The sequence below is a fragment of the Mobula birostris genome, chromosome 1 (genome assembly GCF_030028105.1).
Source record: "Mobula birostris isolate sMobBir1 chromosome 1, sMobBir1.hap1, whole genome shotgun sequence".
Taxonomy (NCBI): domain Eukaryota; kingdom Metazoa; phylum Chordata; class Chondrichthyes; order Myliobatiformes; family Myliobatidae; genus Mobula; species Mobula birostris.
In genome coordinates this window covers 143,032,989-143,056,513 of record NC_092370.1, presented here as the reverse complement: position 1 = coordinate 143,056,513, position 23,525 = coordinate 143,032,989, and the positions used below count along the sequence as shown (strand labels likewise).

The window sequence follows — 23,525 nt, the reverse complement described above, 5'->3', positions numbered from 1 at the left end:
GAGGCCTAATTTGGAGTGCTGTGTGTAGTATGAAAGAGTATGGAGAAGATTTACAAGGATGTTGCCGAGATTGGAGGACCTGGTTTATGAGGAAAGATTGGATAGGATAAGGTAAATGCAAGTAGGCTTTTTCCACTGAAGTTTGGCGGGACGACAACTGGAGGTCATGCATTAAAGGTGAAAGGTGAAAAGTTTAAGGGGAATATGAGGGTTCTGAGAGTCTGGAACGAGCTGCCAACACAAGTGGTGCATGCAAACTCGATTTCAACGTACATGGATGGTAGGGATTGATGAGAGTAGGCAGTGTAAATGGTTCGCCAGAGATATATGGGCTGGAGGGCCTGTTTCTGTGCTATACTTTGTTATCACATTCCCTTAGCATCTATTACTAAATCCTGTACTTTTCTATGACTCTGTGACTCTATATTGAAATTATATTGTTGCTGGTCTCGTCAGTTTTAAACGTCTCTCCCAAATTTAATACCATTCAAAAATTTATAAATTGCATTTTTGATTTCAGACTCTAAATCATTAATGCAATTTTAAACTTTTTATTTAGAGGTATAGTATCCTAACAGGCTTTGGGCCCAGTGAGCCCAGGCTGCCCAGTTATGCCCAAATAGCTGTAAGTCTTCGGAAAGTGGTAGGGAACCGGAGTACTTGGAGAAAACCCATGTAGTCACAGGGTGAATGTACAAGCTCCCCACAGACAGTGATAGAATTGAACTTGGGTTGCAGCTACTACTGTTATAGCATATGCCAACTGCAGTGCTACCATGCCACCCACTAATTTTGAGCAGCCGTGTTCCCAATACTGACCCATGAAACACCAAATCCCTGTGTCCTCAATGCAAGATGACCACCTTTTCCACCCCCTTTCTGTCCCAAAGCCAGCCAGCAATCCATTCTGCCCCTTAACCTCCAATTTAGTATTCCCTTCCTTTAATCAGTAAGCTCTGTGGCATTGCATTTTTGGAACCTGGATAAATTACACAGACTGCATTACTGTCTACTCTCTCAGTTACCTCTTCAAAAAAATCAATCACCAGAAAGAATTTGTCCATTTTCTCATTTGGTAATGACACAGGCATTGAATATACTCAGGGGCCAGTTTATTAGGTACACCCGTACACCTGCTCGTTAATGCAAATATCTAATCAGCCAATCATGTGGCAGCAACTCAATGCATAAAAGCATGCATACATGATCAGGAGGTTCAGTTGTTGTTCAGACCAAACATCAAAATGGGGAAGAAATGTGACCCAAGTGACTTTGACCATGGAATGATTGTTGGTGCCAGATGGGGTGATTTGGGTGTCTTAGAAACTTCTGGTATTTTCATGCACAGAACTTACAGAGCATGGAATGAGAAAAAAAAATCCAGTGGCTGGCATGTCTGTGGGTGAAAATACCTTGTTAATGAGAGAGATCAGAGACGATTGCCTAGAATGGTTCAAGCTGACAGGAAAGTGACAGTAACTCAAGTAACCACACGTTACAACAGTGGTGTGCAGATGAGCATCTCTGAATACACAACATGTCAAACCTTGAAGTGGATGGGTTACAGCAGCAGAAGACCATGAACATACACTCCATGGCCACTTTATTAGATACAGGAGGTATCTAATAAAGTGGCCACTGAGTGTAGATCTATAGTTTTGTATCCCATTAAAGCATAAGAATTAGAAAAGTACAAAATGCAGCTTCTGGTACTATTTTTGTGCTGAAAACAATGATTTCCAGTTGACTCTTTTCAACAGTAGCTCCACTGGGTTCCAGATTTGACACAATAAATTTTTAAACCGGGTGTACAGTGATATAACTGGTTTAAAGTGGATAAACTACAGGCAAACAGCTGGCGGTTTGAACCACTGACTCAGAGGCGTGAGTTTGAAGCTGACCAGCTTAGAAGTTTAGATTCCTGTGTAATTAAATGTGCCCGCTAGAGAAAGCAGGATCTCCCAGTGGCCACACATTTTAATTCCACGTCCCATTCCCATTCTGATATGTCTATCCACAGCCTCCTCTACTGTCAAGATGAAGCCACACTCAGGTTGAAGGAACAACACCTTATATTCCATCTGGGTAGCCTCCAACCTGATGGCATGAACATTGACTTCTCTAACTTCTGTTAATGCCCCACCTCCCCTTTGTAACCCATCCGTTATTTATTTATTATTAATTTTTTCCCCCTCTCCTTTTTCTCCCTCTGTCCCTCTCACTATACTCCTTGCCCATCCTCTGGGCTTCCCCTTCCCCCTTTCTTTCTCCCTCGGCCTCCCGTCCCATGATCCTCTCCCTTCTCCAGCCTCATATCCCTTTTGCCAATCAACTTTACAGCTCTTAGCTCCATCCCACCCCCTCCTGTCTTCTCCTATCATTTCGGATCTCCCCCTCCCCCTCACACTTTCAAATCTCTTACGAGCTCTTCTTTCAGTTAGTCTTGGCGAAGGGTCTCAGCCCGAAACGTGGACTGTACCTCTTCCTAGAGATGCTGGCTGGCCTGCTGTGTTCACCAGCATTTTTTGTGTGTGTTAATTAAATGTGGATTTTTTTTCAAAAAAAGAACTAGCTTGTAAATACAAAGCCTCCCAACTGTCATTAAAAATGTCTAGTCTTTCAGAAAAGGTAATTATCATCCATACATAGATTTGACATATATATCACTGATGCAAGACCCATGATTGTGGTTGACCCTTAACTACCTTCTCAATTCAGAGGGAATTGAGGGGTAGACATTATCTATTGAAATAGTGATCTATGTCCATCTCTGTGAATAGATAAATAGACAACAGTCCATATTCCATCTCTGCATGAAATCTATATATTTCAGTAATTCACATCTGGCCTCTGTTCTGCTCTACCTCTGTTTGTGCTCATGTGTTTTCATTTTACTGAATAGAATACACCTTCCTCTCTACTTTTCTACATTTCATACCTCTAAAAAACATCGCCAAACTCTATTTTACAATTGTTCTTTCACTAATCCTCCCCTCCTCTTCTATTGTTTGGTCTCTCTTGTGGAAGATTTAAAAAAATGCACTAAATACATTCAAGTTTTTTTCTGTTCTTTAATCAACATCGGTTATTTTGCATTAATAGAATTTCATAAGTGTAGAAGCCATGCATCTATTCACTACTTGCTTTGTATCCTGTGTCTTGGTTTATTATGTTTATTACGGTAACTAGTCACATGAGTGGGGGCGTGGTAAAAGCGAAGGCAATCAGTTATGTCTTCATGCTTTGTTCCAGGCAGTTTGTAGCTTGGGACTGGTGAATGTTTTGCTGATGCTTAATAACGTTCAATTGTGCTTAACTTACACTTGGATATGCTGAAGTTTCATCACTTCAAGATTGTATGTTTGCTAATTGTTAATAAAGGGTCAAGTAAAGGATTCAACTTTTGGAGCAATCATTGGAGCTGGGGGCGTGTCAAGCAAGTATATCAAATCCGTAGGTTGAAGGCAGCTACAATTGTTTTGCTTTTGGTTTTGCCGTTACAATAAGGTTAAATTTGTATCAACAATTACAGTTTACATTTATATAATTTCCTTGACATAATACAAAGGTTCCAAGGCAGTTCACCTAAGAGTTAGTAGACAAACCCAACACGCCACCAAAGAAGGAGATTTTAAGAGAGCTCATCAATGCAGATGCACAAGGAATGTTTTGAAGCAAGAGAGAGTTGTAAAATGATACAGAGTTTTAAAAAGAGACTTTCACAGGATTAGCAATTGAAGGCATTAGCTAAATTCGGGTAAAGAAAATTAGGAATGCATGAGAAACTAGAAATAAATGAAGGAAAATGCCTCAGAGCATTTAAGTGCCGGACACAATTAAGGACATCAAAAGAGGTGATGTAATTGAGGTATTTGAACATATTGATGAGAAAATGTAAGCATTACCAGACTTCAAGACAGTGAAGCTCGTGGGCAAAGTGAATACAGGAGGTGGAGGAAGTTTGAAAATAGACCTGGATGCTTGAGCTGAGGGTGAATTAGTGTTCCACACGTCTTCCTTTCTCTCCTTCTACATGCCTCAATTATAAAGCTCAGATCCCATATGCTTTTTAAACTCCTTTCTCCACCTGTGCACATAAACCCCTAGATCTCACTTTCGTTGGAATTGTGCTCTGTATACCCAAGTCCACATCATTAATGCATGTTGAGAAAAGCAGCAACTTAGTACAGAACCACTTCTCCATAACATGAGATACAATTTCTCAATACTCTTGTTTCATGCTGCTTAACTGTTTACTTTCCACACTTTGTTAATCTATGCCTAAATTATTATCATGAGCCTCGGATGTGGCACTTTTTCAGATTCCTGTTAGAAGTTTACATTTACCACACAAACTAAATGTTCCTTATTTACTCTCTCTGTTACTTAATCAAAACACCTTTTTAAAATATTAAATACCACTTCCCTTAATTCATCCTAGCTTTCTCTAAGCCGCCAACAATATAGAAGTGATAGTTAATTCTGATCCTGATTATTGTTTCAGGAGTTTTCCTCACCACAGACACTATATATTGCCAGATCTGTACTTTGTAAGTACATCCCTGCTAATGATTGCTATTGTCCATTCTTCAATCCCCTCCCCTGAATACATGGATGTTTGACTGATTATGGCCAGGGTTTCTACTATTTCCTTCCTTCCCTCAAAAACTTGGGATTTATCACTTTAAGTACAGCTAGCTTTTCTATCTTTATTTCTAATTTTTTGACCTATCAGAATCTCAACCACATATTCTTCTGAGGCTCAAGCAGTCTTCATCCTTCTGAGAGGGATGTAAAGAACTCATTCATGTATTCTCCCAGCTATTCCCTTTGCCTCCATGAATAGATTTCTTTCTTAGTCTCTGATCAACAATTTCTTTTCCAACCCCACCTCCTCCCTCTCTTACAACCCTTTTCCTGTTCACATATACACATACTACTTTTGAATATTTCTATATTCACTGACATTCTTTTCTCATTCTCACTTTTCTTCCCGCATTTCTTTTCTCTTATTTCTGCTTTGAAGATTTTGTAATTTTTTTGTAATTAGTTTAATTATCATTTTCATACATATTTCTTTATCTCTAAAAAGTTCTAAGTATACTTATTATCAAAATCCATAGAGCCGGCCGGTGGTGTAGTGGCATCTGCACCAGACTTTGAGGCAAGTGGTCCCAGGTTCGAATCCGGCCGGTTCCTTGTACCCTTTGTATCTGTGCTGGGCTGAGCATCAAGCTAGCAACTTGGCCTTGTAAAAAAAAAGACAAATGCTAAAGAAACAGCAGTGGACCCCCAGTGGGCCACTAGGTACGGAGAGGAACAATATGTATGTCTCCATATACAACCCTGAGATTTATTTTCTTGTGGGCATACTCAATAAATCCATAAAAGAATAATAACCATAATAGAATCAATGAAGGACTGCACCAACTTGGGCTTTCAGCCAATGTGCAAAAACCAGCAAACTGTGCAAATACGAAAAGAAAGAAATAACAATAATAAATATTAAGAACATGAGATTCAAGATTGAAATCAGCAAGGATGAGAGTGGAAGCCAAGCAGGTGCTCAGCGCTATCTGCCTGTGTTTGATCAATCTCTCTCTCTCCCTCTCGCCCACTGCTGCTAGAGGAAGGGGCCTGTGTTTGAACGGTCTGTCTCTCTCTCATTCTCACATTCTGCTCCTGGAGGAAGATGTCTGCACTTGACTAGTTTCTCTCTCCCTCTCAATCAATGCTGCCAGAGTTTTGAGCTTGGGCAAAGTTTAATTGACATGACTAGATGCAGATTGGACTCTGCAGCTCATGTTATGTGCTTCTGGTTACTCCTTTTGCTGCTATCTTGTGCGATCTTGGTCGCAGCAGACCGGCTCTGCAGTTTGCGGTCAACGAAAGATACAGCGCTAAACTGAAATGAACTGAACTGAACTAAACATTCCTAGACTGTTTCCATGACACTGTGATTTGATGTTTTATATTCTGTGTTTTCTGCTTGCTTTTTGCAATTTGCATGATTTGTTCTTTTTTGGGAATTTTCTTTAAAGGGTTTTCATAGTATTTTTTTGTTTTGTGGCTGTCTGTGGGAAGACAAATCTCAGGGTTGGAAACTGCATACATACTTTGATAATAAATGTACTTTGAACTTTGAAGAGCCCCTGAAAGTGAGTCCATAAGCTTTGGGAACATTTCAGCGATGGTGCAAGTGAGGTTGAAACATAGAAATATAGAAATTTGCATCACGTTACAGGCTCTTTGGCCCACAACGTTGTGCCAATCATGTCTAGAAACCGCCAAGAATTTCCCTCATGCATAGCCCTCTATTTTTCTAAGCTCCATGTACCCATCTAAGAGTCTCTTAAAAGACCCTATTGTATCCACCTTGCTGGCAGTGCATTCCATGCACCCACCACTCTGTGCGAAAAACTTACCTCTGACATCCCCCTTGTACCTATTTCCAAGCACTTTAAAACTGTGCCCCCTCATGTTATCCATTTCAGCCCTGGGAAAAAGCCTCTGGCTATCTACATGATCAATGCCTCTCATCATCTTATGCACCTCTATCAGGTCACCTCTCATCCTCCATCGCTCCAAGGAGAAAAGGCCAAGTTCACTCAACCTATTCTCATAAGACATGCTCTCCAATCCAGATAACATCCTTATAAATCTCTTCTGCGCTCTCTCTATAGTATCCACATCCTTCCTGTAATGAGGTGTCTAGAACTGAACACAGTACTCCCAAGTGGGGTCTAACTAAGGTCTTCTATAGCCGTAACATTACCTCACGGCTCTTGAACTCAATCCCATGGCTGATGACGGCCAACACACCATACACCTTCTTAACAACACTGTCAACCTGCACAGCAGCTTTGAGAGTCCTCTGGACATGGACTCCAAGATCTCGCTGATCCTCCACACTGCCAAGAGTCTTACCATTAGTATTATATTCTGTCTTCTTATTTGACCTACCAAAATGAACCACTTTACACTTATCTGGGTTGAACTCCATCTGCCATTTCTCAGCCCAGTTCTGCACCCTACCAAGGTCACACTGTAACCTCTGACAACCCTCCAGACTATCCACAACACCCACAACTTTTGTGTCATCAGCAAATGTACTAACCCACTCTTCTACTTCCTCATCCAGGTTATTGATAAAAATCACAAAAATGAGTGAAGTTCAAAGCTTTCAAAGGTACATTTGATGTCGGAGAAATGTATACAATATACATTCTGAAATACTTTTTCTTCGCAACCATCCATGAAAACAGAGGAGTGCCCCCAAAGAATGAATGACAGTTAAATGTTAGCACCTCACAGCCCCCCACCAATTCCCTCTCCCACACATAAGCAGCAGCAAAGCAACAATCTCCCCCTCCCCCATCAACAAAAAAAAATATCGGCACCCACCACTGAACACTCAAGGTGTGCAGCAAAGCATCAGCAAAGACACAATCTTGCACTACCCCAAAGACTACTCATTCACCCAGCATTCGACATACCCAGACTCTCTCTCTCCCTAATGGGGAGAAAGAGGTGTCTCTGTTTCACAGTCAGAAGGGAGACATAACAAACAACTCGCTGATTTATGATGTTATAAGTCAGTTGCGTTGCTTTTTCCAAGCTCTGTGCCCAAAGAACTCAGGTCTCTGGGCACACAGCCAGCAGCCAGCTTGCTGCTTTCGATCTTCCATCTCCCACAACGCACCAGATTCCGGCAGAGACACTGACTTTCGGTCCACCTGTCTCCAGAGCCACGAGATCCCGGAATTCCAAAGATGAGCTAAGCCCTTAGGCTGCATCCTTGGCACGTCGAATAACAGCCAGTCATGAAATCCGAGAGCGGGTCCCATTCCCACAAAGAACCAAAGTCAGCGTGTAACTCCAGGTCAGGGTCTTCAAAAGAACCCTGAAAGGGAAAAATAAAGATATTAAAGATGGAAATAGAGCTGTTTCCAAAGATGCAAGTAAAGGAGTTTGGTGCCATTGTCTCCTCCTAAGCTCCTTCTCTAGTTATCCCCTTTGGTTCAGGAGCCCGATGACTGAGTGGTAAAAACTATTCCTGAACCTGATGACTGTGTAGTAATAACCGTTCCTGAACCTGATGACTGAGTGGTAATAACCGACCCTGAACCTGATGACTGAATGGTAATAACCGTTCCTGAACCCGATGACTGAGTGGTAATAACCGACCCTGAACCCGATGACTGAATGGTAATAACCGTTCCTGAACCCGATGACTGAGTGGTAATAACCGTCCCTGAACCCGATGACTGAGTGGTAAAAACTGTTCCTGAACCCGATGACTGAGTGGTAATAACTGTTCCTGAACCCAATGACTGAGTGGTAATAACCGACCCTGAACCCGATGACTGAGTGGTAAGAACCGTTCCTGAACCCGATGACTGAGTGGTAAGAACCGTTCCTGAACCCAATGACTGAGTGGTAAGAACGGTTCCTGAACCCGATGACTGAGTGGTAATAACCGTTCCTGAACCCGATGATTGAGTGGTAATAACCGTTCCTGATCCCGATGACTGTGTGGTAAGAACCGTTCCTGAACCCGATGACTGAGTGGTAACAACTGTTCCTGAACCCGATGATTGAGTGGTAATAACCATTCCTGAACCCGATGACTGAGTGGTAATAACCGTTCCTGAACCTGATGACTGAGTGGTAATGACTGTTCCTGAACCTGATGATTGAGTGGTAATAACTGTTCCTGAACCTGATGCTGCAAGTCCTGTTGCTCCTGTACCTTCTCTGTGATGATGGAAGTAGTGAAAAGAAAGCATGTCCTGGGTGGAGAGGGTCCCTAGTAATGGGGATGCTGCTTTCCTGCGACAATGATTCATGTAGACATGCTCAGTCGTGGGGAGGGCTTTAACCGTGATGGTCTGGGCCAAATCCACTATTTCTTGTACGATTTTCTGCTCCAGGGCATAGGTGTTTCCATATCAGACTGTGATGCAGCCAGCCAATATACTCTCCACCACACATCTATAGAAGTTTACTCTCATTTATAAAAAGTAATCTCTAGCTTACTCTCTAAAACTCCCCCCTGATGGGAGCTGGCTACATAGTATCCACACCAGGATCACCATGCTCAAAACGTTACTTACCCTAAGCAGTAAGGCTGAACAACACTTCCACCTACTAACTCACCCCTCCATCATTACTTTGCCATTTTCTGTCAGTCTCACCTTACATATGTACAGACACTCCTGTGCCTAGCGTCATTTTTGGACATGCAGTCAATCTATGTACGCAAGCTATTTTACGTATTTATACTTAGTGTTTTTTAAATTATTATTATTATTGTGTTCTCTATCTTTTTGTATTTTTTTTTTGTGCTGTATCGGATCTGGAGTAACACTTAATTTGTTCTTCTTTGCACTTGTGTACTGGAAATAACATTAAACAATCTTGAATCTTAAGCTGGATCAAAATGCTGGAGGAACTCAGCAGGTCAGGGAGTATCAATGGAAATGAATAAAGTCGAAGTTCCAGGCCGAGACACTTCATCAGGACTGAAATGGAAGGGGGAGGACGCCAGAGTAAAAAGGTGGGGGGGAGGCGAAGGAGGCAAACTGGAAGGTGATAGGTAAAGCCAAGTGAGCAGGAAATATGTAAGGCTGGAGAAGAAGGAATCTGATAGGAGATGAGAGTAGACCATAGGAGAAAGGGAAGGAGGACGGGTCCCAGCTGTAATTGATAGGTAGGTGAGAAGAGGTAAAATGCCAGAGCAGGCAATAGAAGAAGAGGGAAGGGGGAGGGAAAAAGAATTACAGGAAGGAAGAAAAAATTGACATTCACGCCAGCAGGTTGGAGGCTACCCAGAGAGAATACAAGTTGTTGCTCCTCCACTCTGAGGGTGGCCTCCTCTTGGCACAAGAGGAGGCCATGGATTGACACGTCGGAATGGGAATAGGAATTGGAATTAATATGCAGTAAAAAGTTACTTAAGCTATATGTAGCAGCCAATTCTAGCCAAACCAAATTGCCATGCTGGCTACCCCCCATGGGTTTGTTACTCTTGTATGACACACCCTCAGCTCCAATAATGATTGTTACAAAAATCAAAGATATCTATTTGATCCTTTATTAGCAATTAGCAAAGATAAAAGCTTGAAACAATGAAACTTAAGTGTACCCAAGTGTATGTTAAGCGTAATTGAGTGGTCAACAAAAGATACGATATCTGTCGGTCCCCAACTGCAAACTGTACTGAACAAAGGAAGAATATGCAACTTATTTCCTCACTTTTACCATGCCCCCACCCATGTGACTAGTTACCATAATAAATTCAAAACACAGAATACAAAGCAGATGGAGAACAGAGGCATGGCTCCTACACTGTAAGTGTCCATGAATACTACATAGAGTTGCATCTCTCAGCAACACTCTTTCCTGTATAATGCAAATGAATAACAATCCATGGATAGTGATGAAGCCTGGGTGTTACAGAGCCCCACTGCTGGGGATGTTGGCCTGGAAAAGGACAGCGGCATTGCTTCACTATTTTTCCAGTGCTTTTGAAGGACAGTGTTTAGGAAAGAGTGACAATATCTTACCGGAGCCTTGAGTTGTCTGTTGGAGGTAGTCCAGGTTTCCTAATTGTAAAGAAGAATCAGGATCCCTGGCGCCAAGAAGAGGATTTTTATCTTCAAACCCTTTACCTAATTGACCTTAGGTAACGATAGCACAATGTATTCTATTGTTAGGATTAACCAAGAGGTGGCTTCTAAGATTATGGAAAGTGGCTCAGATTTTCCAAAATGTTGACATGAAACTTTGTCAGTGGTTGGATCTAACTACTATAATACATCAAAAATCATACAATCAGATGTCACTGAATTCTTTAAACAGCAAGCACTAAATACCATTACAATAACATCTTAAGAGCCGAAATATTGCTTTAAATAATTTTGTTCTTAGTACTTGACATCCAGTTCTATCAATGCGTCTTGCAATTCCATTTTTTTTAAAGTTATGAATAACTCAGAAGTTGAGTTAAAAAGTTATTTCTTAGCCTTTTCCTTATTTGGAAAAAAAGTGAACCGCTCTCCGAAAGGAGATGTGAGAAGTCTGGACAAGGCAGGGGAAGAGCACCTTACCTCGGGAGGAGGAGGAGGAGGAGGCGGAGGAGGATCGAGATATCGCCTTCATCGCCGTCTCATGTCTGTGCGGTGACGTAGAGCGTCTGCTGACCTTTTACCTCGCGGAGTCGAGTGGGGAGAGAGGCTGCGGGGCCGAGCAGGATGTGGGGAGGGCACTGATTGCTGGCGGATTGGGGAGGGGGGGAAACTGACCGGTTGTTTCACTGTCCGCAACGGATACCTGGAGCGGTGGGGGGTAGGAGGAAGGGCTGGGCGCAGATTAGCCCGGCGGAGGCCAGGCGTTGTTATCTGCCTGTGTGATAATTAATCGGGGGGCGGGGGAGGGCCGGCGCTAGCACCCTTTGGTGTGAGGTTGCTGTGGCCCCGGGCGGATGCCTAGGTGCAGGACAGCCTCCGCCGCTTGAAGTTGTGTTGCTGTCCTTGGGCTCACTCCCTCGATCTCCCTCTGGCCGTGTCCCGTTCCCCTGTCAGCCATCTACTATGGCCGTCTCTCGCTCCACCAGCTGTTGTTCCTCATTCTCCAGCGGCCAGAGAAACCCATTGTACTATTGGACTCGGATATCGGCTTTCATTGTTCTCGGCTTCATCAGTGAGTATTGTACTTCTAATCTGATCAAATCGCACCTGCAAAGAAAACATCCTGTGTATTTCTATCTCTGCCCCGAATTGGAAAGCGGACACTTCGTGTATTCAGCTTATTGTTAACAGTTGTTGACTTCTCTTCTGTTGATTTTTGTTTAGACTCCCACATCAGAAGATCTAGGGGCTTTAAGTTTTAAAGCGGGTGTTATTTTAAGATTTGTAGACCTGTTTCAGAAAAAAAAAGACTGATCTGCTTATTGTGCCAGTAAATGGAAATTAGATTTTTTTAAAATTGTAGTCTTCCTCCCTTCCCCCCCCCGCCCCCGTCTTGATTGTTGTGCTATGCTCTGGTCTGTGCTCAATGAGTTTAGTTAATATTGTTAAAGGCTTTACTGCTAGTTCTGTTGCAAAGCAGATGTGAGGGTCTTATGGTATCTTTAAATAGTCTCAGTTAACCTGTCTGTTTTTTTTAAAAAACTAGAGTTTTTAGACTCGGCTTTATGTATCTGTAGAGTCAACCTGCCATCATGAGCATGCAATATAGGCTGGTCTGAATCTGCATTTCATCATGTACCCCACTGTATTTAATTATGTTGCCCCTTGTCCTGTGCAGAACATATGAAAGCAGTAAAGCGTTTTCTGTTTAATGTTTGCTCCTGTCAGAATTGCTTGGCTTCCTCTTTAACTAATCCAGCCTGCTGGCCTTCTGTGAACTTCATACTTAAAAACTCCCTTAATTCACAACAACCTTTGCTTCCTAGCCCTCTCCTGATGATGCTGAGCTACAATTGATTTTGGGTTCTTGAATGCTTTGTTGTTAAAATTGTTTCCATTGTCTTCAAAACCTACCATGGATTAGTTAGACTTTTTTCCATTTCTTTTAGTTAGAAAATTCTGAACTACCTGTGCTGTAATAATTTTCCGCTGCTTGTATTTAATTGTTCACCTTTTGATGGACAATACCTCAGTTGCCAAGGACTAAGCTTTCCTGCCTCCCTACTCAACTTATCCTTTTAAATTGCTTTTTAAAATTTGCCTCTTTGATCAAGAGCTTATGGATAATGCTGGTGTTTCAATGAGAACTAACAGTGCGCAGTCATTTCATTACAAGGAATATCCAACTTGAAGATATTCCAAGTCTAGAGCATAGTGGGTGACAAATGACAGTGCATGTGCCTCTCTGCTCTTTCATTGGAGTTCAGTAGTAGAGGGCAAAAAGACTTACTGGTATTTAGTGGGGGTTCCCAACTTGTGCTTTCCTGGCCTAGGATCAGAAAAGACACTCGTTTCAGTGAAAATTCTCTGATGAGAAAATGAGAGAAGTTTTTACATTTTAATGCACTTATTGAGAAATGTTTTAAAGTTTGAATTTATTTTATTTTTCTACACTTATTTGAATGTCAGACATTTAATGTTTCCTTTTAATATCCTTTACAGAGAGGGTTTTATCCCCAGTTTAGCCAACTGTGAAAGCACAGCATTTTGGGATGGGGCCTCAGCACCTTGCTGCTGAGACATACTCATCATTGAGGCTTTGGCTGCACCTTCAAGGAGATCAGTTGAAGTTTCTTTCCACATTCAGGCCAATGAAATGCCGAGAAATGGAGTAAGATATTTCTGGGAATATAAAATAAGTTCCAGTAACTCAGAGGTATAAAGAAGTACGTGGGTTAGATTCTGAGAGGTGCAACAATGAAACTACAGTAGTAGGAGACTTCAGCCACACAGGCATGAACTGAAACTGTAGTGGTATAAGGGCAGTTAAAATTACAGCTTTCAAATATTGTGTAGTGAGTTAAGTGAGACGGTGTGGTACCTAACTTTGTGTAGATTATGAATCTGGACCACCAGAAAGGATGACAATGCCAGACCATTTTGAAAGGGACCATTATGGAATTACTCAAAATAAACAAGCTTGAGTGTAAAATTGGGCATGGCTTCTTTTGCTACACTGAGAAATAATTTGTTAAAAGAGGGCTAGAGAGAGCTACTTGAGGGGAAATGAGTGACAAAACAAAGGAAATATACAGAGGAGCTGGTGATGGTTATGACCAGATATTTAAAAGGGAAGGCATGATCCCTACACCAACCTTAATATTCTTCCTTTTAGTGTTTGATTGGTTTTGAGGAACATGCAGGACAGAATAATAACAAAAGGAAGTGTGTATATAATGTATATGCTTGTATATGTGTAAATGTAATACATCTATTTTGAACTACAATGGGTTTCATAAGGTATTTCATTATATATAATGGAATAGGTTATGAAACCCATTACCACACAATGGAAAAGGTCCAAAATGGAAAATAAATGTGTAGCTCCTTTTTTATGCAGATGGTATCAACACTGATGTTAAGAAAATCTGGGTGTATTAACTGGCCTAGCATTTTTTAAAAAGTAGATAAATTTATGGAATTGGATTGAATATATCTGAGGCTCTTAGAAGGATCAAGCAAGCAAATGGTGTTCTGATGATTTTCCAATCCTCTTGCATTATTGGAAGTTGTCTGGTGGGGCTGTTCGTTGGTCAGGGTTGACCATGGATGTTGCTTCTCAGCTGTCTGTGATATGCAAGCCAGAGTTGTACAAGATGGAGAGCAAGCCATTGCCCATGTAGCAGCCCACCCCCAGCGCTGCTGATGAATCCAAAGGAACGTCGGAGACCGATGCCGTTTGGCACCAGCAGTGTTGCAGGTGTTGCCAGTCAGCATTGAACTCAACGTAAGACTGCCTTTCGGACTCCAGCTCCAGATTTTTCCTCGGGATTTACTCCTGAAGCCTTCCCATGAGTGGGTATAGCCATAAGGCAACAGAGATTTGAGATCAGAGTTTGCCTTCTAGATGAACTGCCAACGACAACTGACGAGCCCTATTTCCCCAAAGCGGCTGGTTTTAAAGTGCCAGTAATGTGCCTTTGCCCCTTCTCCTGTCAGTAGAAATGGTTCTGCTGGGTTTAGGAGCTAAGCCACAAGTCAAGGTCAGGAGCTGGGCTTGGTTGTGAAAGACTATTTGAGACGCACACCTTTAGGAGCATTTAATAGTTAGTAGGAGCATATATTTAAGGCTTGTGTGGTAAAAAGGGAGAATGGGAAGATTAGGTAACTACAAGCAGGAGTTCTGGTGGTGGACAAGTTTTTGGAAAAATCTGATTGACAGTATTTGGAGAGGCAGAGTTAATCAAGTAGAGATTGAATTTGAAAGGAAAGGTCATGCTGTAATAATCAGATTGCAGAATTTTGGAGGAGGATTGATGCAGTCTGCATAAATTGATGTCAATTTCTATGGGAATTTAAAGTTTTACATTTTAATAATCTTGAGGTGACTTGCAGCTTTGTCTTTAAACATTAATATGCTTTGGCATTGCCTGCATATTGCAACACTGACTGAAGTTGGAGTTTTGGAGTGGAGTGACATGGGTTGTATATCCATTTATTTTGTGGTTCAGCGCCCTTCTGGTGTGAAGGTTGTTGGTGATGAAGTGCAGTATTGAGAGAAGTTTTGAGGTATTCTTATTGTCACCAGTCTGAGCTGAGATTGGACCTGTTTTACACCTTTTTGGTTGATACTACAGCTTGCATGCCATCATGAATCGAATGCAAGAGGGAGATGAGTTTCCAAGAGTACCTGAATTTAAGAAGAATTCTTAAACTCCTCCTTGATTAGCAGAGATGAAGGGGCGGCACGGTATCGTGGCAGTTAGTGTAACACTATTCCTGCACCAGTGATTCAGTTTCTGTTCCGCTGCTGGCTGCAAGGAGCTTGGACACGGCTGTGTGGTTTCCCTCCCACATTCAAACGAGGTGAGTTTGTAGGTTAATTGGTAACATGGGTGCAGTTGGGCGGCATAGCCTGTTACTGTGCTGTATCCCTAAGTAAACAAAATAATGGCTTTTGTGAGGCCTAGGTAGGCAGTGCCACTCAGTGAGAAAGCTGATGATGACTTTCTCCCTGGTAGAGAACAGGAAGCCCCCTCTGTAGTTACTGAAATGAGAGTTGTCACTTACCACAGAGTTGAATACTGTTATGGTATCTGACTGACTGACTGACTTACTGCCTGTTACACCACTGGCATTTAGGGCAGCAATGAAGGTCCTCCATCTCTGGGGGTGCTCGGGGCTTCCTTCATTGTGTCAATAGTTTCCTCTCGGTTTTCTTTACTGTCAGTCACGCAAGTCCTGGTGGAGACTCAGGAATACTATCGCATTCCAATGTTGGAGGATTCATCATTGTTGATTCCATAACAATTTTGTTTTACCTGTCAGGATAGTTAGCCCTAAGTTAAGCTCCTGAACCTCAAGGACTGGTGGACCACTCTTAGTCTGTCCTCTACCCTTTGACCTGTTTGGCATGGATAACCCTGCCAAGAGCTGAAGGGTAAAGCCCTGACTCCAGCTCACATAGCTCTCCAGGTCATTGAGGTATGCAAACCTCCAGACTATGACAAGGTTGTGGACCTCTTGGAGGTGTAACATTTGAAGTGCTAGAGTAGTATAGCATGGAAACAGGCCCATTGTCTCGACTCATCCATGTGAACCAAGATACTCATGGAAGCTAATCCCATTTGGTCCATATCCCTCTAGACCAGCGGTTTCCAATCCTTTTTGTGCCATGAACCCCTATCATTAACCTGTTAGGTTAATGGACATTGTTAGGTTAGTGGACATTGTTAGGAACCCCTTCTCTAGACTTCCTATCCATGTACCTGTCCAAATGACTTCTAAATATCGTTATTGACCTGCTTCAGCCATTCCTGTGGTAGCTTGTTCCATGTAGGCACCACCCTGTTCATAAAGAATTTATCCCCTGGGGCCCTATTAAATCTTTCTCTTCTCAGCTTAAAACAAATAAATATAGATAGCATAGATTTTTGATTCACTTTCACTGGGGGTGGGGGAAGAGTGCTCATTCACCAGAAAATCTGCAGATGCTGGAAATTCAGGCAACCCGCACAAAATGCTGGTAGAACACAGCAGGCCAGGCAGCCTCTATAGGAAGAGGTACAGTCAACGTTAAGAGGTACAGTCAACGTTTCGGGCCGAGACCCTTCGTCTTGTCCTGACAAAGGGTCTAGGGCCGAAACGTCGACTGTACCTCTTCCTATAGATGCTGCCTGGCCTGCTGTGTTCTACCGGCATTTTATGTGTAGTGCTCATTCACCCTATTTTTGGCTTATGAATGCAAAATCAAGGATGCTTTGTAGACGCTGGTGAGGCCTCATTGAGGTATTGTGAGCAGTTTTGGGCCCCTTATCTAAGGGAGAGTATGTTGACATTCGGTTCAAAGGAGGCTCATGAGAAAGATTCGGGAATTGAAAGGGTTATCATATGAGGAGCATTTGATAGCTCTGGGCCTTGCTGGAATTCAGAAGAATGAAGGGTGATCTCATTGAAAACTATCAAATGTTGAAAGCCCAAGATAGAGTGGATGTGGAGAGGATGTTTCCTATGGTGGGGTCTAAGACCAGAATAGGGGGAACGTCCATTTAGAATGGAGATGAGGAAGAAATTCTTTAACCAGAGAGTGGTGACTGTGGAATTTGTTGCTATAGGCGGCTGTGAAGGCTGTCATTAGGTATATTTAAGGCAGAAGTTGATGGATTTTTGATTAGCCAGGGCATGAAGGGATATGGGGAGTAGGCAAGAGATTGAATTTGAGAGGGAAATGGATTAGCCATGACAAAATGGTGGAGTAGACTCAATGAGCCAAATGGCCTACTCCTGATTGTATATCTTATGACCTTATGTCACCATATACAACCCTGAGATTCATTTCCTTGTGGACATGCTCAACAAATCTATAGAATAGTAACTATAACAGAATCAATGAATGACTACCAAACCAGGGCTTTCAACCAGAGTGCAGTAGACAACAAACTGTGCAAATGCAAGAAGAAGAAACAATAATATAAATAAATAAGGAATAAATATCAAGAACATGAGATGGAGAGCCAATTAAAGTGAGTCCATTGGTTGTTCATATATGCTTATCCGTATATGTTGGGATCGTGAGACCATGAATAATTGCCAGCAAATATCTTCTGGACATTGATTCTAGTTCTCGGGTATTCCTGCAAAATAAATATTGCATGAAGATTGATGCCATCATATCTTTTGTTCAATTTACATGTGTATTTTATCATTTGTTAGCCTTCAGCAAAGTCTGTTTATTTCAACAGTTTAAAACGATGCACCATTCTCAAGTGAAATACACAAATTAAAATAACAACAAAGTTATGGGCTGATGTTTGTGTATGCACGGTTTCAACAAATTACATAGTGAAACCAATTATGATTTGGAAGCTACTTAATCTAATTTTAGTGGAAGACACTGTTCCTTAGTAAACTTGATGATAAACTTGGCTTTAATTCGGCTTTTAAGGAGGTGCTCATGCTGGTGCTTTATTCATTATTCATGCTGGGCTTTTATTCAGGCGTACACGTGAATTGAAGTAAATCTACTGTGCATCCATAGAAAATTGTGTGGCACCATAATGTCTAGCTGGTTTTTGTTTACTAAGGCTGATTGTTACTTACTGTGAATGAATGGTCTCGAGTCAATTTCAGTTCAGTGACAGCCTCTGGACTGAAATCTTTTGTTCTTTTCCAGCTCTTCCCACATCCATCTGCTCTTTAACTCTTCTGTTTTTTCTTAAGCCATCATGGCACTACCAAATAGAAATCCAAACATTATACTATAAAAAGGATATGATTAAACTAAAAAGGTGCAGAAAAGATTTACAAGGATGTTGCTGCAACTGAAAGACTTGGGTTACAAGGAGACTTAAATAGGCTGGGACTGTTTTCCTTGGAGTGAAGGAGGCTGAGAGGTGATCTTATCGAGGTTTATACAATCAGGAGTGGCATGGATTAATACAGAGAGGTGCAAGGTTTTGCATGTCGGTAGGAACAACCAGTGAATGGTAGGGCACTGAGAAGTGTGGTAGAACAAAGGGATCTGGGAATACAGGTCCATAATTCATTGAAAGTGGCATTACAGCTAGAGAGTCGTGAAGAAAGCTTTTGGCATATTGGCCTTCATAAACTGAGTACAGGAGATGGGATGTTATGTTTGAAGTTGTACAAGACATTGGTGAGGCCTACTTTGTAGTATTGTGTGCAGTTCTGGTCATCTAGCTACAGGAAAGATGTAAATAATGTTGAAAGAGTACAGAAAATTTACAAGAATATTGCCTGGTCTGGAGGATGTGAGTTACAAGGAAAGATTAAATAGATTAGAAATGATCTAAATGATCTCTCATCATGACCTTTTTCCCAGGTGAGGGAAAACTTTAGAGGGTCTAGTACAGACAATTGTGACAACCTCGGGAAGGGAAAAGAAACACTTTGGTTGGCATCGAGCCAAAGTGCTTGTTTCCATTATCTATAACTCTGCTACCTTCTGCCTCCTACTATTAACCCAGTTTGTCACAACCCAAAATGTTAATTGTGCAGTTCCTTCCACAGATGCTCCCGGAACTGCTTCAGTACCTTCAGCATCTTGTTTGTAAGTAATCAATTGGTTTGCTCACCCTGAATCTCATTTGTTCTAACTTTCTTGATGATGTGGGATTTTGTCAAGGCCTTGGTAAAGTTCGTGAGGCACAATTTTATACACAGCAAAGCCATACTGACTATCGCTAATCAATCCTAGTTTTTCCAAATGCAAATAAATCCTGTCACTCAGAATCCATTCAGTAACTTTCCACCTCTGGTGTTAGATTACTTGACTGGTAGTTCTCTAGCTTGTGCTTAAATAAAGATGCAGCATTAGCCATCCACCAATGTTCTGGTACCTTGCCATTGGTTAACTAAGATGTAAAAATCTCTGCCAGGGCTTCAGCAATTTCTTCCTTGCTTCCCACAATGTCCTAGGATACATCTGGTCATGCTCCTGTGATTTGTCCATCTTTATTAACTAATAACCCATCATTACTTCCTCTTCTATAATGTCAATAAAATGTACAGCACAGAGTCCATGCCAGAACGATTTAAACTGCCTATTCCCATTGACCTGCAATGGGAACAAGCCCTCCATACCCCAACCATCCATGTACCTGTCCAAACCTCACTTAAGCTTTGAAATTGAGCTCACATGTGCCACTTGCTGGTGCTGGCAGCTCATTCCATACTCTCATAACCCTCAGTGAAGAAGTTTCCCCTCATGTTCCCCTTAAATTTTTCACCTTCTACCCTTAATCCATGACTTCTGGCTATAGTCCCACCCAGTGTCAGTGGAAAAACCCTGCTTGCACTTACCCTATCTATACCACTCATAGTCTTGTATACCGCTGTCAAATCTCCTCTCAGTCTTCTGCGTTCTAATGAATAATTTTAATCTATTTAATCTTTCCTTGTAACTCACATCCTCCAGACCAGGCAACATTTTTGTAAATTTTCTGTACTCCTTCAACATTATTTACATCTTTCGTGTAGCTAGATGACCAGAACTGCACACAATACTCCAAAGTAGGCCTCACCAATGTCTTGTACAACTTCAACATAACATCCCATCTCCTGTACTCAGTTTATGAAGGCCAATATGCCAAAAGCTTTCTTCACGACTCTCTAGCTGTAATGCCACTTTCAACGAATTATGGACCTATATTCCCAGATCCCTTTGTTCTACCACACTTCTCAGTGCCCTACCATTCACTGGTTGTTCCTACCGACGTGCAAAACCTTGCACCTCTCTGTATTAAATTCCATCTGCCATTTTTCCCAGCTAATCCAAATCTCTCTGTAAGCCATGATGTCCTTACTTGCTGTCCACTACACCCCCAATCTTGGTGTCATCTGCAAATTTGCTAATCCAGTTAACCACATATTGTTGTTGATATACATAACAAATAACAGCAGTCCCAGCATCAATCCTTGCGGTACTCCACTAGTCACAGGCCTCCAGTCAGAGAGGCAACAATGTTCTATCACTCTGGCTTCTCCCACGAGCCCAATGTCTAATCCAACTTATTATCTTATCTTTAATGTGGAGTGACTAAACCTTCTTGACCAACCTTCCACGCTGGACCTAGTCAAATGCGTTGCTAATATCCATGTAGACAACATCTACTGCCTTGCCTTCATCCACTTTCCTGATTGCTTCCTTGAAAAACTCTTAAGGTTGGTTAGACATGACCTTCCATGCACGAAGCCTTACAAGTCAAAATCTGTAGATGCTGGAAGTTCAAGAAAAACACACAGAATGCTGGAGGAACTCAGCAGGCCAGGCAGCATCTACAGAAAAGAGTAAACACTCGAAGTTTTGGGCCGAGACCTTTTATCAGGACTGGAACAAAAGATGAGTTGGAGCAAGAAGATGGAGGGAAGGAAGGGCCTCAATATCTCCTGAAAATCAAGGTTCCCTATACCTGTCATATTTACCTAAAAGGATGAGGTCCTGAAAAGAGAATATAGGGAGCTAGGAAGGGAGTTGAGAAAAAGGACCGCAAAGGTAGTAATCTCGGGATTACTGCCTGTGCCACACGACAGTGAGAGTAGGAATGCGATGAGGTGGAGGATAAATGCGTGGCTGAGGGATTGGAGCAGGGGGCAGGGATTCAAGTTTTTGGATCATTGGGACCTCTTTTGGCGCAGGCATGACCTGTACAAAAAGGACGGGTTGCACTTGAATCCTAAGGGGACCAATATCCTGGCAGGAAGATTAGCGGGGGCTACCGAGGTGACTTTAAACTAGAATGGTTGGGGGGGTGGGAATCAAATTAAAGAGGCTAGGCGTGAGGAGGTTAGTTCACTACACGGGGATGGGAACCAGTGCAGAGAAGCAGAGGGGTGTAAAGTGAGGGTAGAAACAAAAAGTACTATGGAGAAAAGTAAAAGTGGCAGGCCGACAAATCCAGGGCAAGCATTAAAAAGGGCCACTTTTCAGCATAATTGTATAAGGGCTAAGAGAGTTGTAAAAGAGCGCCTGAAGGCTTTGTGTGTCAATGCAAGGAGCATTCGTAATAAGGTGGATGAATTGAAAGTGCAGATTGTTATTAATGATTATGATACAGTTGGGATCACAGAGACATGGCTCCAGGGTGACCAGGGATGGGAGCTCAACGTTCAGGGATATTCAATATTCAGGAGGGATAGACATGAAGGAAGGGGAGGTGGGGTGGCGTTACTGGTTAAAGAAGAGATTAACGCAATAGAAAGGAAGGACATAAGCCGGGAAGATGTGGAATCGATATGGGTAGAGCTGCGTAACACTAAGGGGCAGAAGACGCTGGTGGGAGTTGTGTACAGGCCACCTAACAGTAGTAGTGAGGTCGGAGATGGTATTAAACAGGAAATTAGAAATGTGTGCAATAAAGGAACAGCAGTTGTAATGGGTGACTTCAATCTACATGTAGATTGGATGAACCAAATTGGTAAAGGTGCTGAGGAAGAGGATTTCTTGGAATGTATGCGGGATGGTTTTTTGAACCAACATGTCGAGGAACCGACTAGAGAGCAGGCTATTCTGGACTGGGTTTTGAGCAATGAGGAAGGGTTAATTAGCAATCTTGTCGTGAGAGGCCCCTTGGGTAAGAGTGACCATAATATGGTGGAATTCTTCATTAAGATGGAGAGTGACATAGTTAATTCAGAAACAAAGGTTCTGAACTTAAAGAGGGGTAACTTTGAAGGTATGAGACGTGAATTAGCTAAGATAGACTGGCAAATGACACTTAAAGGATTGACGGTGGATATGCAATGGCAAGCATTTAAAGGTTGCATGGATGAACTGCAACAAATGTTCATCCCAGTTTGGCAAAAGAATAAATCAAGGAAGGTAGTGCACCCATGGCTGACAAGAGAAATTAGGGATAGTATCAATTCCAAAGAAGAAGCATACAAATTAGCCAGGGAAAGTGGCTCACCTGAGGACTGGGAGAAATTCAGAGTTCAGCAGAGGAGGACAAAGGGCTTAATTAGGAAGGGGAAAAAAGATTATGAGAGAAAACTGGCAGGGAACATAAAAACTGACTGTAAAAGCTTTTATAGATATGTAAAAAGGAAAAGACTGGTAAAGACAAATGTAGGTCCTCTGCAGACAGAAACAGGTGAATTGATTATGGGGAGCAAGGACATGGCAGACCAATTGAATAATTACTTTGGTTCTGTCTTCACTAAGGAGGACATAAATAATCTTCCAGGAATAGTAGGGGACAGAGGTTCCAGTGAGATGGAGGAACTGAGCGAAATACATGTTAGTAGGGAAGTGGTGTTAGGTAAATTGAAGGGATTGAAGGCAGATAAATCCCCAGGGCCAGATGGTCTGCATCCCAGGGTGCTTAAGGAAGTAGCCCAAGAAATAGTGGATGCATTAGTGATAATTTTTCAAAACTTGTTAGATTCTGGACTAGTTCCTGAGGATTAGAGGGTGGCTAATGTAACTCCACTTTTTAAAAAAGGAGGGAGAGAGAAACCAGGTAATTATAGACCGGTTAGCCTAACGTCGGTGGTGGGGAAACTGCTGGAGTCAGTTATCAAGGATGTGGTAACAGCACATTTGGAAAGCGGTGAAATGATCGGACAAAGTCAGCATGGATTTGTGAAAGGAAAATCATGTCTGACGAATCTCATAGAATTTTTTGAGGATGTAACTAGTAGAGTGGATAGGGGAGAACCAGTGGATGTGGTATATTTGGATTTTCAGAAGGCTTTTGACAAGGTCCCACACAGGAGATTAGTGTGCAAACTTAAAGCACACAGTATTGGGGGTAAGGTATTGGTGTGGGTGGAGAGTTGGTCAGCAGACAGGAAGCAAAGAGTGGCAGTAAACGGGACCTTTTCAGAATGGCAGGCGGTGACTAGTGGGGTACCGCAAGGCTCAGTGCTGGGACC

At 42.1% G+C, this 23,525-nt stretch overlaps 1 protein-coding gene across 2 annotated transcripts in view; it reads left to right on the top strand.

Moving 5' to 3' along the window:
- Positions 1-11,347: 11,347 nt before the first annotated feature.
- Positions 11,348-23,525, top strand: part of lrp12 (low density lipoprotein receptor-related protein 12) — an 85,461-nt gene continuing 73,283 nt past the window's right edge. The window contains exon 1 of one of the 2 annotated variants that reach the window (XM_072262969.1): positions 11,348-11,703. In XM_072262969.1, the coding sequence (XP_072119070.1) occupies positions 11,595-11,703 (109 nt within the window). In that variant the 5' untranslated portion in view covers positions 11,348-11,594. The remainder of the gene's footprint in view (positions 11,704-23,525) is intronic. The other variant, XM_072262960.1, reaches the window with a different exon arrangement.